The sequence below is a fragment of the Herpailurus yagouaroundi genome, unplaced genomic scaffold, assembly GCF_014898765.1.
Source record: "Herpailurus yagouaroundi ecotype Mexico unplaced genomic scaffold, PumYag 100, whole genome shotgun sequence".
Taxonomy (NCBI): domain Eukaryota; kingdom Metazoa; phylum Chordata; class Mammalia; order Carnivora; family Felidae; genus Herpailurus; species Herpailurus yagouaroundi.
Genome location: NW_024412391.1, coordinates 78,778,959 through 78,796,862, shown reverse-complemented (window position 1 = coordinate 78,796,862; position 17,904 = coordinate 78,778,959). Strand labels below are relative to the sequence as shown.

Genomic DNA, 17,904 nt, shown 5'->3' with positions numbered 1-17,904 from the left:
CTCTCCTCTCCTCTCCTCTCCTCTCCTCTCCTCTCCTCTCCTCTCCTCTCTCTCCCCCTCCCCTGCTCTCTCTCTTCCTCTCTCTCTCTCTCTAAATAAGTAAACATTAAAAAAAATAATAAATCCCTATTAAAATATGAGACTTGTAGGTATAAAAGCAACATGACCTTTACCTATTTGGGTTTTCTAGTTGATGATGTATGTACAAAAATATAGTCACAGAATAAACTAGAATATATTTACTATCAGTATAGAGATGGAAAGAATCACGAAGGTCACAGGCATCTTTCCTTTTATTTTCTTTTTGAGAAGTGGTCTCAAGAGATTCTTTAGCTTCTTGCCCTGAGGGTATCCTTGTCATGTTCTTAACACACACACACACACACACACACACACACACACACACACATACACACACAATGGAGTACTACGTGGCAATGAGAAAGAATGAATATGGCCCTTTGTAGCAACGTGGATGGAACTGGAGAGTGTGATGCTAAGTAAAATAAGCCATACAGAGAAAGACAGATACCATATGTTGTCACTCTTATGTGGATCCTGAGAAACTTAACAGAAACCCATGGGGGAGGGGAAGGGGAAAAAAATGAGGTTAGAATGGGAGAGAGCCAAAGCATAAGAGACTCTTAAAAACTGAGAACAGGGGCGCCTGGGTGGCTCAGTCGGTTGACCGTCCGACTTCAGCTCAGGTCATGATCTCGCGGTCCGTGAGTTCGAGCCCGCGTCAGGCTCTGGGCTGATGGCTCGGAGCCTGGAGCCTGCTTCCGATTCTGTGTCTCTCTCTCTCTCTGCCCCTCCCCCGTTCATACTCTGTCTCTCTCTGTCTCAAAAATAAATGTTAAAAAAAAAATAAAAAAAAAAAAACAATAAACTGAGGGTTGATGGGGGGGTGGGAGGGAGGGAAGGGTAGGTGATGGGCATTGAGGAGGGCTTCTTTTGGGATGAGCACTGGGTGTTGTATGGAAACCAATTTGACAATAAATTTCATAATATTAAAACGCGCGCACACACACACACACACACACACACACACACTTTTGCTATCAAAGGTTCATTTGTCCTGGCACATGATTGGCCTCTGATTAAGTTTATTGAGTGGACCAAACTCAGAAGGGATTTGGGTTCTTTGTTAACTTTTTGAATTAAATTTGATGTTTGTGAGAATTAATAGATTGCTTTTCAGAGTTTCTGAAAGGAGATTCCAAGAACCGAAACTGAGCATGATAGAAGTAGGAAAAAGTAGGACTTTGATATATAGTATTATGGTGTATGTGTTCATTTTCTAAGGAAAGGAGGTGCTTAAAATATGTGTGCAAATCTGGGCCTCCATTTGCCCTGCTTATGTCTATTTGTTAACTCTAAATCTTTTATCTAAGCACTTATTCTAATTAAACTATTGGTAACTACGTTTTTGAAGCAAGACACCTTCTCTTTAGTCTCTTGATATTTGAGCCACTGCCATTCTGAATGTGATGACCTAAGGGGTAATCAGATCACCTAAGAGTAGCTTTTCAAATTGTTTTTCAAACATTTCTTTTCTAGAATTCCTTAGTGATGTGTGTTTCCCATTTCATCATCATCTAGGTTTTAACATTTGTACTCTTGATACCATCATATTCATTACAATTTTTTTTCCCTTAGAAGCCAGAGCTGATTCTGGCAGACACCTAGACAAAGATACTCTTTTTCTCCACCCACCAATCCTCCCCTTCCTTATCCCTGTCTATCCCTGACTTCCCCTCATTGTCCTCCCCTCTTTTTCCCCTTCTCCATTTTGTTTTGTTTCAGTGTACAAGTATAAGATAAAAAATTAGATTGATGATAGGTAGAGGTAGGTGATTCCCTGTAAACATACTATTTAGTGATAGAAACATTAATTTCTTAGACAGTTCAAATTACTTTGAGTTACAATCTTTACAAAAGTAGTACATATCTATTATGAGGGGGAATATGATGTAAAGAAAAAAGTAAAAGTATTCTCCTATACTTCTTTTAGATAATCTCTATTAATAATGGCTTTCATGTATCTTTCTAAATATCTACTATATATATTTAGGGATATACTTAATGTAACATTAGCCACATTAGTTTCAGATTTATAACATGTACATTTTATTTTCTTTTTAAATTTTTTTTAACATTTATTTATTTTTGAGAGACAGAGAGAGAACATGAGCAGGGGAGGGGGAGAGAGAGAGGGAGATTCAGAATCCAAAGTAGGCTCCAGGCTCTGAGCTGTCAGCACAGAGCCCAATGCAGGGCTCAAACCCGCAAACCGTGAGATCATGACCTGAATTGAAGTCAGACGCTTAACTGACTGAGCCACCCAGGCACCCTACATTTTCGTTTTATGATAGTCTTCTGTAGGTCAGAAAGTATCTATAGTATTCATTTGATTCAATTTTAATTCACTTGATATTACTGTAGTATCTCAATTTCTTCTTTTTTTATTTTTTAAAATTTTTTTTTTTTCAACGTTTATTTATTTTTGGGACAGAGAGAGACAGAGCATGAACGGGGGAGGGGCAGAGAGAGAGGGAGACACAGAATCGGAAACAGGCTCCAGGCTCTGAGCCATCAGCCCAGAGCCCGACGCGGGGCTCGAACTCACGGACCGCGAGATCGTGACCTGGCTGAAGTCGGACGCTTAACCGACTGCGCCACCCAGGCGCCCCAATTTCTTCTTTTTTTAATCAGTCAACCTCTGTAAAGGCTCAAAGTTTATTTATCAAAATAGGAAAGAAAATAATACTAGAAGTAATAGATGAGAACACGGATACTAGAGATGGAGAAGACAGGAAATGAAGACATTTGCATCTTATGACTTCAATCTTAGTAATTGGAGTGGTTAGCTATATGTTCTGCCAGGAGAGGTAATGCTCACAGTAATTAGGAATTAAAGCCTGTAGGAAGAAAGTTTAGAGTTCCCCTTACTGTCATGGGAAGTATTGTAACAAATCAATACAGGATTGCCAGACCTGTTGTTACAGATACAGAATGTTACAGATATAGAATGTTACAGATACAGAATGATTTGTAGAGGGCAAAGTGTTTGGTCTGGAACCAGGTGAAAAAAAAGCTAACTGTAGGTCAGCTCTGGTTGGGTAAGAGTACACCGGAGGCTTAGGTGTTCATGGAATCTGTGGGAGTAATAACCAGAGTGTTAATAAAATTGCAGCAGATAATGAACTTTCTTAACGTGTACAAAATGGTTGCCTGCACATCAAATGTAAATCAGGATTTCAAAGTAGTCTCTCATAATTCGAGAGAAAGTGTTTTTTCCTCCTTGAAATAGATGGTCAGTTATGAAGAATATGGTTTGAAAGCCATATAACTACTCATACATTAATTACGTTAGTATTTTGTAAGGTACCTTACAGAAGGTTGGTCTGTTTACCAACAAAGCATTATTTGTATGTATATCCCTTTGTTTCCATAGAATATGGGGCACTTTTCTAAACATCCAAACAGTGGAGGGCAGGGGAGAACAGAGAGGAAGTAACTGAAATTTGGAAGTAGCCAAAATATTACATAACATTCTTTTCTCGGTGGGAAAACGTATTATCTTTTTTTTTTTTTTAAACATATTATCTGATTAAATTTCTTTTCTGTTGGACAAATGCTACTGCTGAGATTCCTTTAACTTTTTGTATGGCATTTAAAAAATAATGTAATTTTTTTGTCCTGATCTTTTGCAGAGAACTATAATTGAACTCAGCTTTGTGACTTAATTTTATGTAGAAGAAATACAAAAACAACAACAACAACAGTTATTAAGGTTAGGTGACTTAGTCAAGTCTGCCAAGTGTTTGTGTGTAGAATAGAATCTTTGGAAAGTGTATTGAATTATTTGTTTTTTAATTTTGTTAGCATAGCTCAGCAGCTTATTCTTCATCCCTGACCCTAAGTCTTGAGAAGATGGTTCTTCTGTTTTTCAGTCTGAGTTTCACTTCTTTTCTTGCTCTGTGATGATTGACCATAAGGTCATGTTTCTTTCAGGGGAAAAGCTTGAACTCAGCCACTGGGGTTCTGATTTATCGTGACAGATTGCAGCGTGGAATTAAATGAGGCTTTAGACCAGAAGGGGTCTTGAGAATTCCTTCCCTGCCCTTCTGATATCCTGTCACCACCCTTATTTCACGATACTTCTGATGTGCTACACACATATCCCAAAAAACCAAGCAATTTTCAGACGCAATTAGGTCTGAATGTCTATTTAAGAGTAATTTGTTAATGGCATATGCATCACTAAGCAGAGCCACGAACATCTAAAGCACCTGCATTTAGGTTCACAGCACCCTCACAATTTTTTTCAGGGAAGTAGTCTATTTGCTTATGTAACTAAAGGGTCCATTCTGGTGGTATTTTTTAAAACAAAAAATGTCTGCTGCAAAGGAAAACTGATGTTTCCACTTGGAGAGACATTTAATTGCTTGTAATTGAAAGTGATGCTTCTCTAGTTTTTTTTGTTTTTTGTTTTTTGTTTTAAGATCCCACATTCTGTTACAGTAAAAGTTGTTCTTCCTCTAACCCATTAAATCTTTGGGGGAAAAATGGACTCCCCAGTAAAATAAGCCATCTTTATCCTCTTTATAGGAATATATATCCTTTTTATAGGAACATCCCTCACCACCACTGCCCTTTTTTTAGGGTTACATGATGCTATTTACAAGTACCTCAGCCTTCAAAAAGCTTTTCTCCTTTTAGCCACTGCTTCACCTCAAAATTTATTAGACTTTCCTAACCTTTTTAAGCCTGGAGCTACTGAGTACTGTACTGGGATTGTATCAAACCTAGGTAGGCCAACAATTAACATGTATTTCTGATTTGGTCTTTTGCATATACATTATTTTATATTCTTGATTCCATGTCCATATTCTTGAGTCCTCTTGAAATAAAAAATATAGTTCTTTTTAAAATTCTCTTTAGAATTTAGTACATTCTTTTGTACATGCAAACAAATACTGCCAATATAATCATTAAAAAATTAGTGCCTATTGCTTATTAGTTTTGGTTATTGTTTCACTAAAAAGTATACAGTACCATTGAAATAGTTACACATTTTAAAGGTAAGTTTTGATTAAATTAATCCCAGTCATTCTGAATTATCAAGTTAGAGCAGAATTACTCTTGTGGAATCTATGTCCCCATACTTACCTCTTCTGATTTTAAAGAAGATGATTGTTTGATTGAATTCAGAATTTAAGAGGGTAAAGGACATCTAGTCACTGCAGGTCAGCTCTGCCACTAAGTCCAACCAGTTGGTTACTGATTATCTACCCTGCTTTAGAGACACTCGTGGCAGATTCGGTTACGTATAAGTGAGTTGTTCAGTCCATGTGGCTTGGTCTAGGTGTTCTAAGATTTTAATTTTCAGGGTATATTATATCACACAGTGATTTTAAAAATAAGAAAGGAGTCACAGGAAAGCAGTGAAAAAGAGAAAAGGATTTAAATAGGACCAGAGAAATTAGTATGAATAAGATAATGTCTGAGAGAGAATAATCAAAATGAAGGGCTCTTACAGAATCATGTAATCATTTTATTCTACCTCCTTCATGTCTGTCTTTTTTTTTTTTTTTAATTTTTTTTTTCAACGTTTATTTATTTTTGGGACAGAGAGAGACAGAGCATGAACGGGGGAGGGGCAGAGAGAAAGGGAGACACAGAATCGGAAACAGGCTCCAGGCTCTGAGCCATCAGCCCAGAGCCCGACGCGGGGCTCGAACTCACAGACCGCGAGATCGTGACCTGGCTGAAGTCGGATGCTTAACCGACTGCGCCACCCAGGCGCCCCCTTCATGTCTGTCTTTAAATCGTTCCTGTATTCTCGATTTCTCATTCCTTGAAACAAGATTTTTATTTGAGTGTTTATTTGTTTTGAGAGACGGAGAGAAAGCGGGCGCATGTGTGCGTGTGAGCAGGGGGAGGGGCAGGGAGAGAGAACATCTCAATCAGGCTCTACCCCATCAGCACAGAGTCTGATGTGGGGCTGTATCCCACAAAATGTGAGATCATGATCTGAGCCAAAATCAAGAGTGAGACACTTAACTGACTGAGCCACCCAGGCACCCCTTGAAACAAGATTTTTTTTTTTATGTGTAAATAAGAGGACTTTTAGGTAGAATGATGTTGTGAGTCAGAAAGTGCTCTCTCCTGAATTTCCTCATAATATCTCTGTTTCTGGTGTCCATTTCATCTCTTAATTGTAATTATTTGAAATAGTTTTAATTTCTCAGGATTCTAATTTTCAATTAATGCTAAAAGTGAAAATCCTTAGTTAAAACTATAAGTTATTGACCCATTTCAGTGTCCTGTTGGATATTGGGAACTAAGGGGAAACTTAGTTTCTTAGTATTTAGTTTCTTAATACTGAGATGGACCATAAGAGTGGTTTCTTCGTGCTGCCCCGCTGAAGGTGTACTTCAGAGAACTTTCCAGCATCTGAGAATGATGGGCATAGAAGCTAAAAGGAATTCTACTACTTGATGTTTACCCTGTGTCTTCAATTGCTTTCAAGACTTTATTTTTCAGTTTTAACCGTAACCCACATGGTAATTGTGATCTACATGTTTATGAATTTTTAATTCTGTAAAACGTTGACATTTTGTTCTTTAAAAATAACTCCATAAAGAATTTATTATTGGGGCGCCTGGGTGGCTCAGTCGGTTAAGCGTCCGACTTCAGCCCGGGTCACGATCTCGCGGTCCGTGAGTTCGAGCCCCGCGTCGGGCTCTGGGCTGATGGCTCAGAGCCTGGAGCCTGCTTCAGATTCTGTGTCTCCCTCTCTCTCTGCCCCTCCCCCATTCATGCTCTGTCTCTGTCTCAAAAATAAATAAATGTTAAGAAAAAAAAAATTTATAAAAAAAAAAAAAGAATTTATTATTGGTAGTTTTTTCTTGAAGGTACCAGAGCTGTAGCAATTGTGTTTATTTGAAATAAAGATTCCCAGTGCCGCGCTAGTCTCAGTCTGGTGAAGCTTTTCCGTCGCTTGCAGAGATTCGCCGGGTCATGGTGCCAGCCTGACTGAGAAAGGGACGCTCCTGGGAGACGAATGAGGAACCACCTCCTCCTGCTGTTCAAGTACAGGGGCCTGGTCCATAAAAGGAAGAAAAGCAAAAGACAAGAATGGCTAAATTCGTCATCTGCCCAGCCCCTGCCACCCACTGCAGTGACATCCTGCGGCTGATCAAGGAACTGGCCAAATAAGAATATATGGAAGAGCAAGTGGCATTAACTGAAAAAGATCTATTAGAGGATGGTTTCGGAGAGCACCCTTTCTACCACTGCCTGGTTGCAGAAGTGTCCAAGGAGCACTGGCTTCTGGAAGGACGCAGCGTTGTTGGTGTTGCCATGTACTAGTTTACGTATGACCTGCGGATTGGCACACTGTTGTATCCTGAGGACTTATTCATAATGAGTGATTACAGAGGCTTTGGCATAGGATCACAGATTCTGAAGAACCTAAGCCAGGTTGCAATGAAATGTCACTGCAGCAGCGTGCACTTCTTGGTAGCAGAATGGAATGAACCATCTATCAATTTCTACAAAAGAAGAGGTGCTTCTCATCTGTACAGCAAAGAGGGATGGAGACCCTTCAAGATACACAAAGAGTATTTGCTAAAAATGGCAGGAGAGGAGTGAGGAATGCTGGTGCAGAAAATGACAGCTTTCATTCTATTTTAGATTAAATTCTCAATGATCTTGCTTTCTATCCTGTTTGTGGTCAAATAATAGAATGAACACCCATTCCAAAGCCTTATTACCAGTGGCAGGTTTGCATGTTTGAAATGCAGTCTGTTTAAGATGGTAGTCTTGTATGCTGTTTGGAGTCTCCTTGAACATCTTTTGATAAACAGCAAGATGGTGTGATCTCGATGTATATGAAAAAAACTTCATTCTTGTGAGTCATTTAAGTGTGTACAATGTACACACTGGTACTTAAGAGTTTCTGTTTTAATTCTTTTTTAATAAACTCCCCTTTGATTTAAAAATAAAATAAAAACATAAAAAGTTTCCCTAGAGTAGTGGTTCTCAAACTTTAGTAGTGTGTCTGAGTCATCTAGAGGAATTTTTAAAACACGGGGTGTTGGGTGCTATTAGTCATATTACTGATTCAGCAACTGTGGGATGAGGCCAGAGACTTTGCATTTCCAACAAGTTCCCAGGTGGTGCTAAAACTGCTGGTCCTGAAACCATACTTTGAGAGGCACTGAGTACAGTATTGATTGCAGAAGTCTGAGACAAAGCTGAATCTCATCTGTGCTGAATGAATGCTGAGTTGCTTGTAATGCAAACAGAGTCATTCTACCTATTGGATGAGTACCAACGATGGCATTTAATGCAGTGTCATATTTTATTTATTTTCATAGATTGGAGCATATGATCAACAAATATGGGAAAAATCTGTTGAGCAAAGAGAAATCAAGGTAACAAGTTTATTTCATTTTGTATATTCTAAAACATAGTTCTATAAGTTGATTATTAACCACATTTTAATTTATATCTCTCCACATACTTTTAATTAAAGTACTTTTAAATAACGAGATAAACTCCAAAGTTTTAAATAAAGAGGTATACTCTTATGCTGGCATAATCATGTGTCTTTACCTCTGATGATTTATTTATTTATTGTTTTTGCTTTTTAGCATCTTTCTGTTCTTTTAAAATTTAATTTCTTATGATTATTTTTTTATCAGCTGTCTGTCTTCCCCTTTCACTTGTCACCTTATACTTCTAGTTTGCTTTTCCTCCCTTTTGATGCTGTCATTGCTCTGTACAGTTTATTAAACTGGTAAGTGTTTCAGGACTTTTCCCGCCTGAGTGATCCTGTCAAATGCCGCTCTGCTTCATTGAGATCTGCTTTTGGTGCTACTAACAAGAATGACTTGGACGCAAATAGTTTCGCTGAAAAGTTGGTCATTTTTTAAAAGAACTTAGGAAAATAAAGCATTAATTAAAGTGTTTTTGTGTTAGGTGGTTTTCATGTAATCACTTATGCTGATAAGACATTGTCATAGGCTCCTTGCTAGCATGAAAACTATTTTTTAACCAAATTTATTCTGTTTCTCAGCAGTTGCTCTTTTTTGATAATATTTATATTTTTCATTTGCATAGATAATACTAATCTGTGTGTTCCTGCACGAGCTAAATTTAATCTGAGCCCAGAGAATGTTACTTTAGCTGCTTGACATTTTCTATCTTGTATAGAAAGATGTATATTAGACTGGAAACCAGTTTTAATAGTTACTTAAAAAAAATCTCAGTGTTTAGACAATTCAGTCATCTATGATAAAGGGCAAGGTTCTTTGCCATTGGTCATTTTTAATCTTTAAACTTTTCATGAAGAATTAAAGTTGGTGTAAACATCTAGTATGTTAAATATAGGATTAAATCATGGGGACAAAAAGATGGAATGGATTTTATTTTTGTAGTAAGATACATAATTACAAATGTGATCAGTTCAGTTAGGCAAGGGAGGTGTAGGTCTGTGATGGGGAGTGCAGGGGGAGGCATCCCCAGGGAGGTTAAGAAAGACTGCATAGAGGAAGTGACTCATGAGCCGAGTTTGACAGACGTTAGGGACAATGAGGAAAACATTCCAGACAGAATGGAGAGCATATGAAAATAAATATGCAAGAAGGAAGGAACATGACTGACTGAGGAATCCTCAGGAGCTTGGTTGATAATAGGGTGGATGGAGGAAGGAAATTGGAATGGTTAGGCACGAAACCAGAAAGGAAAATGGGAGTCAGAGCATGGAGGGGCTTGACTGCCTTACCTGCAAATCTGAATATAATCTGGAATACAGTGAGGGAGACATGGATGGATTTTATTTTATTTTATTTTATTTTATTTTATTTTATTTTATTTTATTTTATTTTATTATTATTTTTAAAAAGAGAACTTTTTATAACTTTGATGTGCAGCAAATTCAGCAGCATACATTTAGCCCAGTTTGGTGGCCAATTCTTAAGCCTTTCCCTTTTCTAACTTGACAGTGTGAGCCACTGCCTTTGGACCCAGGACCCAGGATAGTGGATCTCATCATCATATCTGTCATTGTAACTGGTCCTAATAGCTTCCACCTGCTTAGCCAGAGCTTCTTTGTCTTCCCAGTTAACCTGTGTGAAGGCAACAGTGGTGCAGATCTTCCTATGGACCAGACACCCTAGCCTGGCCTTTCCCTTGATGATGCAGTAGGGAACCCCCCTCTTGATGACACAGGGCAGGCAGGAAGACAACCAGCTCAGTGGGATCCACATGATTTGCAGTCACCACTGGGTGAGCTTTCTTATTTTCCACCAAGGTGGTGACAGTATTAACCCCAGCTCAAAGGACAAGCGACCTCTTAGAGGGGACATCACCTTTGCTGGCAGCTTTCTTCTCAGCCTAGGGCAGCAGTCTCTGCTTCTTCTCTTGCTTTGTCTCTGTTGTGTGTCGGGGGTGGGGGTGGGCAGTATAAGTAGTTGAGCAGCTATTTGGTGGTCGAGGGCCCGGGAGAGCTGGTTAATTGTGGGAGGCACTTTTAGACATTTATAGAGAATGGCCCTTTGCCATTGCAGCTGGATGTAGCGGGGCCATTTAACAAAGCAGATGAGGTCTCTTTTGGTCTGGATATCCTGTCCAGTGCCAAAATTCTTGGGCCTTTTTTCACATAGGGGATTGACCACCTTCTTGACCTCCTGCTTCTGCATGACAGCAGGAGGGGGCGGGGGCAACTAGCCTCCCCTTAGCCTTTTTTCCCTTCAGCATCTTGGATGGCTGGAGCTGTGCTACTTTGATTTTTAAAAATTTTATTTGAGTATAGTTGACATGCACTGTTACATTAACTTAAGGTGCATCATATTTTAGTGACTTGGCAAATTCATACATTGTGCTATGTTCACCACAAGTATAGCTACCATCTGTCCCATTGCATCGCTGTTACAGTAGCACTGACTGTATTCCTTATGCTCTGCTTTTTATTCCCATGACTTACTCATTCCATACTGGAGGCCTGTATCTCCCTTTCCTCTTTACCTGTTTTGTCCAACTCTCCCTACTCCTTACCCCTGCCCCCCCACCCCAGCAATCATCAGTTTGTTCTCTGCGTTTATAGGTCTGATTCTGCTTTTTTATTCTTTTTTTTTTTTAAGATTCCATTTATAAGTAGAATCATATGATATTTGCTTTTTTTAATTTAAAGTCAAGTTAGTTAACACATAGTGTAATAGTGGTTTCAAGAGTAGAATTTAATGATTCATCATTTACATATAACACTCACCCAGTGCTCATCCCAACAAGTACCCTCCTTAATGCCTATCACCCATTTAACCCATCCCCCCCCCCACCTACCTCCCTGCCAGCAACCCTGTTTGTTCTCTCTTATGGTTTGCCTCCCTATCTGTTTTTAGACATTGAAGGATTTTAAGCCAAAAAAGTTGCCTGATTAAATTTATGTTTTAGAAACTTTGCTTAGGCAGCACTGAGTGTGATGGGAAATACTACAAGAGGAGCAGATTTAAAATTGTGCTTTAGAAATATCCAGGTGGTACTTGAGAGAGAGATTTGGGAGTCCTTGGTATGAATGTGTGTATATCTAGGAATGTGTATATGTATGCTATGTGTATTATATAACATATCATATAATACAGCTATAGGAGTGAGGGGATTTCCAGTGGATGATGAGGGGGAAAGGCTGAGAATAGAACACAGGGAAACATCAACATGTAATAGGTAAAGAGGGAGATATAAGTGAAGAGTAAGAGATCCATGACACTATAGTCTGGCAAGACTATCAGGAAAAGTGGGAATAGTCAAGCAAGTAATGAGCAGCATACAGGTTTAGTAAGATGCCTTGAAACCTCTTAAGCTGCTCAGTACAAATAACTACATTCCTCATTTTTAGAACTATTTTAATGCCTAAGCAGAGGTTAGGGTAAAGGAGGGTTACTTATTTATTCCTTTGTGCACTGACAGGATGAACTTGGAGAAGACTAAGAACTATAACTTTTTTTCTGGAATATGTCTCCCTTTAAAGATAGTACTTTGTAATTGTAATTGAAGAATTAAAAATGGTATTAAAACTTACTCTTGTTATTTTGAATTAAAGGGACCAATTTGTTGGCAAGTCTAAAATATTCCACTCTTGCTAAACATTTTAGTGGAGGCAAATTGTTTGTAGTGTAAAATAATTTTGCATTTACTCTAAGGAAGGTAGAGAAATAGCTGCTGTGTATTAATATGATATTTGATTTAAAGCACCTGGTGCTTCGAAAACACTGTATGGAATGTGTTGTTTGTCCTCTGTAATCGATTGTCTCTCTGTCATGGCAGTGAGCAGCAACTAAAGAAACCAAAGAAAGCCATAAAAGTAAATTCTTTGGAAATGTTTATTTTTTTAATTGAGACCTTTAGTTGATATTGCCAAAGTTTTTTGTAAGTTGCAGATTATTTTTTTCTTAAACACTTTAGAAATTATAACTGAAAACTTACATTTTCTGATCACCTTAACCCAAATTTAAAAGTTAATGTGGAATTTCTTCCAGCTTTAGTGCTTACTAGAGTTTCAAAGCTTCAATAAAAAGAACCATGCTATTTAAAGTCATTATAGAGGAAAAACAGGATGGGGAAAACTAAATAGGATTTCTGGAAAGTGAAACTGATGGTTACATCCTTTGGTGGAGTCTAAGTATTATAATAGTTCCATGCATGGGAAGTCTTCATCATTGAACAGAAGTACTTTCTAAATTTAAGCAGCTGTTTTAAGCTTTTTGGCTCAACATTATCTGTGTGTACTTACAGATTTAAAAAAATTCAAAACTTCATATAATTTGTGTCATTGCACCTTAGGAAGGTACTATGAGAGTTTAAGTATTTATTCAATAAAGAATATATTATTTGGATTCTTAGAGATTAATTATATTTCTAATACTTAGTTGTTTCTACTTTCTAGTTTGATCAGTAAACTAGAAAATCTTATTAATTAATTTTAATAAAAAATATTAACATCTTTTATTTTAAACTAACTTGGTTTTTATTTTTTTGTTCATTTAAACTTTTGGTGGTCCGTAATTATAGTTAGTACCTGAAAGCTATGCTATTTTGTTTGAATATAGTCTACTCTAAACCAATTAAAAATTTTTCCAGCTTAAAATATCTACTTAATTAAAATCAGATTTTTTGAATGCTCACCTGTGGGTGCTAATATCTTTTATTTTTGTGATTGAAATAATTAATGTTAGAAGATTTATCAGTGAAATTTTTCTTTGTTTTTCTTTTTTTTAACACTCTAAATAGTCTGATAGGTTACCTTGAAGGGGAGTTTTATCAAAACTGGCAATTATGCTATGATTCTACAATGTAGCTCAAAATAAATATTTTAATAAAATATAAAATAAGAAATGAACCACATAAAAAAGGTCAAGAAGAATGAATCTTGTGTTGTTGAAAAACAACATAATTGCATAAATCAAGATAATTTACTGTTCTTCTCAAAGGACTTTAAGTTCTTAAAACAATCTTTAGAAATTATAGGTACATAGCAGTAAATTAAGCTTCAGGTTTGCCATAAAACATTGGCAATAAGATTATTTTCAAATTATCAGGAAAAGAATATGTAAAAGAAGTAAATCAAAGTATGTTACCATTTTCAAATTTGTTGGCACTAATAAAGATTAAATCTCAAACTTTTTTCTACATCTAGTGCTCTATTAAAGAAATTTTGTTTTTCCATATGTGTATTGTTAGAATTGCTTTCCCAATTTGCAAAATGTTGGGAGTGATTTATAGCTCTGCTAGCCACTCGATCATGACGTTAGAATGGGAATACAGATGGAGTCAGTTCTCGTTATTTGCAGGAGTTTTGTTCTATAAAGTCACCACAAACACTGAACTGGCAGATACTGACCATTGCTCCATCTCTAGTCACAGCTCTTTTGTCAACCAATCAGTACTTATACTTGGTTTTTGTATGTTTCTGTTGAAAGGCATCTTATTTAATATATATTGTTGATTCACTAACACTGAACTCATGGCCAACGACATATGACTCATGTCCGAACAAAGCTTATGGAGCACACGTTTTCTCAGTGAGGCACCTCTCAGCCTTCTTATACTCACTTCAGCACTGTGCTTGAGGGCAATTTTAAACAACAAAAATACCAACAAGAAGCATAAAAAAAGCAAAAACCAGCACTTTGTGAAAACAGACTGTGAAAGGATGCATATTTACAGCATGAGAGCTGAAATAAGAAGGCAGATTGTTGCCTTGTTTGACTTCAGATGGGAATGTGCACATTGGGTGACTCAAATTTTTTGCCAGTCTTACTTTGTGCATGTCTGCAAATGACTGCAAAAGCACAGCAAGTATTGATTTTGGGTTACAAATAAATTCTGTGAGCAGGTAAATCTGCAAATACAGAATCTATGAATATGAAGATTGACTATATATATAAAATTACCATGGCTGTGTCTTCAGTCCTGACTCTTTTGTTTTTGTACCTGCCAGTGGTTTTCAGCTTCACATGGACAACTATTCGAAGGGGTTCTAAAGTTAATTGCTTCTTGATTTCAGGGTACATTTTTGATTTAAACATCTCCATTAATTCTGAGCTCAAATAGTCTCCTTTTCTATGTTTCAGATGCAAACAGTACTTAACTAAATGATTACCTTACGGGTCATTGTTATTTGAATTAGGACCAAACAGAGAATTTACTACAAAGTTACCTGATTAACTGAATGAATAGTAAACAAATTACCTACACACTGTGTCATATCTCAGCGCTTGACTCCTAAAGAATTTAGTCTAAGCTCTTCCAATTCTTAACATCCCTTAAGTTATAAAGTGTGATTTTTTTTTTTTTTCAGTGATTTTGATCTCTACCTCTGCTCTTGCTCCATACACTGATGGCAGAAACTTAATCTTAGTGTTCAGTAATTCTGGGTTTAAACTAATTCAATTCATGATTCCTGCTTTCCCTCCTCTTCCTCCTGGGCATGGCATCTAAGTTCTAAGGTGATTAGGTGGCATTGTGGTCTCATTGGTGGTTGGCATGTGAACGTAGTGGCGACCTTGAGATCTGCATCATCCTCTCCGGGTCTCAGCTAGTATCACCCCCACATGCTGGCATCTGCTGAGAAGTCTGCATCCCTGTCTGTCCCCAGCTTTGTGATCTTCTGCTTCCTGCAGCCACCCCCCCCAACATCACACCTTGAGAGCTTTTCAGGGCCACTGCTCTCCCAGCCAGCCCCAGTATACTCTCCTGTGCAGATCTGGGGCCAACACAGTCTCCTGGACCGTCTCAGGCTTTACATCCAAATTGAGTTCCGGTTGTGATAGTCTTTGTTTTAGAATTTTACTTTTAGTAATAAACAGACCTCACATGTTACACACATCCCTAAATGTATCCTTTTGGAAAGTAATAAAATTTATTACAATACTACAGTTATGTTCCAATTGTAACAAATATGTGATGTGTTATATTTTTGTCCAGTGTATTACTTACAGGGTTTTTTTAATTGAAATCTTTAGAATTTGATTATTTTCTGTTGTTCTGGATTTAAAAATATGTAAATTGAATTCTACTTTTTTATTGAGGTATAATTGACATATGAGATTATATTACTTCTAAGTGTGCAACATAATGATTCAATATTTTTATATATTGAGAAATATATGTATTGAGAAATGATACCACAATAAGTAGTTAACATCCATCCCCATACATATTTCCAAATATTTTTTTTTCTTATGATGAGAACTTTAAGATCTACTCCCTTACCAATCCTACTTTTAATATATTATAGGGTTTAAGGAATAAACCAAAGAAAACCGCGCATGTGAAACCAGACCTCATAGATGTTGATCTTGTAAGAGGTGAGTCTTGAATAAATAACAGCTTAATGCAATTAGAAATTGACCCTGAAGAAACATTATTCAAAGTGGGTTAAATATATATGTAGAGATAAAAGAAATGTGAGCCAAAATGAAGGTGGGAATAGTACAAGAAAGACATAGTGGAAGTATTTAAATACCATTGACTAGTCTTTCTCCCCACTAAAGATCAGTCCAAGAAATAAAAGAAAAACAGCTTGTGTTTGCCTGGCCAACTATATGGCTTGTTTATAAAAATTTAAGTGGTAATTTTTAATTTCTAATTGGAACTGACCTTTGAACATTGTCTTGTATTTATAAAATATCTGGGAGAAATTCTGCTGTTATTTCAGTTAAAATGGTTTCTTTCAGAGTACCTAAGTTAATAAGATAGCACTAAGAATGTTTTTAAAAGTGCCTACCACCCAAAATTGGGCATTTCTCACTCATAGTATAGTGCAAACTAAAATTATACATGGTTTTCTCTGTCCTTCAAATGTTGAAATATTTTCTCTAAGGAAATTAAAGAATGATGCATGTATTTTGTCATTTTATTTGACTTTTTTCAGGGTCTGCATTTGCTAAGGCAAAACCTGAAAGTCCTTGGACTTCTCTGACTAGAAAGGGAATTGTTCGAGTTGTGTTTTTTCCCTTTTTCTTCCGGTGGTGGTTACAAGTAACATCAAAAGTCATCTTTTTCTGGCTTCTTGTCCTTTATCTTCTTCAAGGTATAGTTAAGTGATAGAAATTCATTTTGCTTTTAACTTTCAGAATGTTATGTTTTTAGGCTTACTAAGGCTTTTGAGAAAACATATACTAATTATATGGAGTATGAAGATACACATTTGTTGTGATATTTCATTTAATAAGATACAGCTGGTTTGGTGTTAAAAATGTTTGAGAAAACAGTTATGTTCCATTATAATTTTTATGAAAACTTGAATTTGCAAATGGCTAAAGAAAAACACAAATTGAGAGGAATTTAACAATTAGAAAGTCTCTTCAAAATGTACATACATATCACATGTACCTACCACACCAGTCTTTTTTTTTTTTTTTCTTAAGTTTATTTATTTTGAGAGAGGGAGAGTGTGTTTGCACGTGGGCGCACAGTGGGGGAGGGGCAAAGAGAGAGGAAGACAGAGAATCCCAAGCAGACTCCATGCTGTCAGCCCAGATCGCCACATGGGGCTCAGTCTCACAAACAGGGAGATCATGACCTGAGTCAAAATCCAGAATCAGACGCTTTACCAACTCAGCCATCCAGGCGCTCCCACACCAGTCTTTTTTTATACAAGCTATGTGAGTTCGTTTTTCCTGTATCAGCTATAGTTTCTCTTTTCTTCTATCCACCATATTTGGAGACTGTCCTCATTCTGTATTGAGAGTCTGTTGCCAGGCAGTATTCTGAGTGCTTTTCAGAGTCTCACTTAATTCTAACAACCACGCAGTGAAGTGTTGGTACCAGTAGTTTGCCTAGCTTATAGAGATGGGACCCGAAGGACCTGAGGGCCCCAAGTCACACAGTCCCCAGGGGCAGTAGAATCCAGGTTCGAGTCTAAGCCATCTGACTACCAAGCCACATGCTTAACACAACTCCATTATGCTGCCTCCCAGCGCAGCAGTGCTCTGGTGCCCAGTCAGAGCAGCAGCGCACAAGGCATAATACGTGATGCTCTATAGAGTGTTTGGAGGCTTGAAGAAGACACCACTCACATCCCAGCACTGTAACAAAAGCAGTGGTTTTAATTCAGTGGGCACCCTTTCAGTCTTTTTAATGTCTTGCTTTTTTAAAAAGACATGATAGTAATCCTGAATGATTATTTAAATATGTTTCATCAACAAACTCTAAGTAAAAGATTAAGTATCTTATTTTTTTTTTCAGATAAGTATCTTCTAAGTAAATGAAAATACAATAAAGCCTTCAGACTTTTATTTAGGTAAAGTTGTTTCTTTTGAGCCAAGGTACATCATATATACCTAAAAGAGAGTGAACTATGAAGATTTTGTGATTTTTATCAATAGAGAG

At 37.2% G+C, this 17,904-nt stretch overlaps 1 protein-coding gene and 2 pseudogenes across 7 annotated transcripts in view; 2 read left to right on the top strand and 1 right to left on the bottom strand.

The window, feature by feature from the left end:
* The window catches only part of LOC121028818 (diamine acetyltransferase 1-like), a 37,922-nt pseudogene extending 29,882 nt beyond the window's left edge, over positions 1 to 8,040 (top strand).
* Positions 1 to 17,904, top strand: part of PHTF2 (putative homeodomain transcription factor 2) — a 95,138-nt gene that overhangs the window by 29,886 nt on the left and 47,348 nt on the right. For 4 of the 7 annotated variants that reach the window (XM_040472829.1, XM_040472827.1, XM_040472830.1 and 1 more), the window contains exons 2-5: positions 8,391 to 8,447; positions 8,801 to 8,812; positions 15,809 to 15,878; positions 16,445 to 16,603. In XM_040472829.1, the coding sequence (XP_040328763.1) occupies positions 8,391 to 8,447; positions 8,801 to 8,812; positions 15,809 to 15,878; positions 16,445 to 16,603 (298 nt within the window). The remainder of the gene's footprint in view (positions 1 to 8,390; positions 8,448 to 8,800; positions 8,813 to 15,808; positions 15,879 to 16,444; positions 16,604 to 17,904) is intronic. The other 3 variants (XM_040472828.1, XM_040472832.1, XM_040472831.1) reach the window with 1 other exon arrangement.
* On the bottom strand, positions 9,799 to 11,106 carry LOC121028817 (60S ribosomal protein L7a-like; annotated as a pseudogene).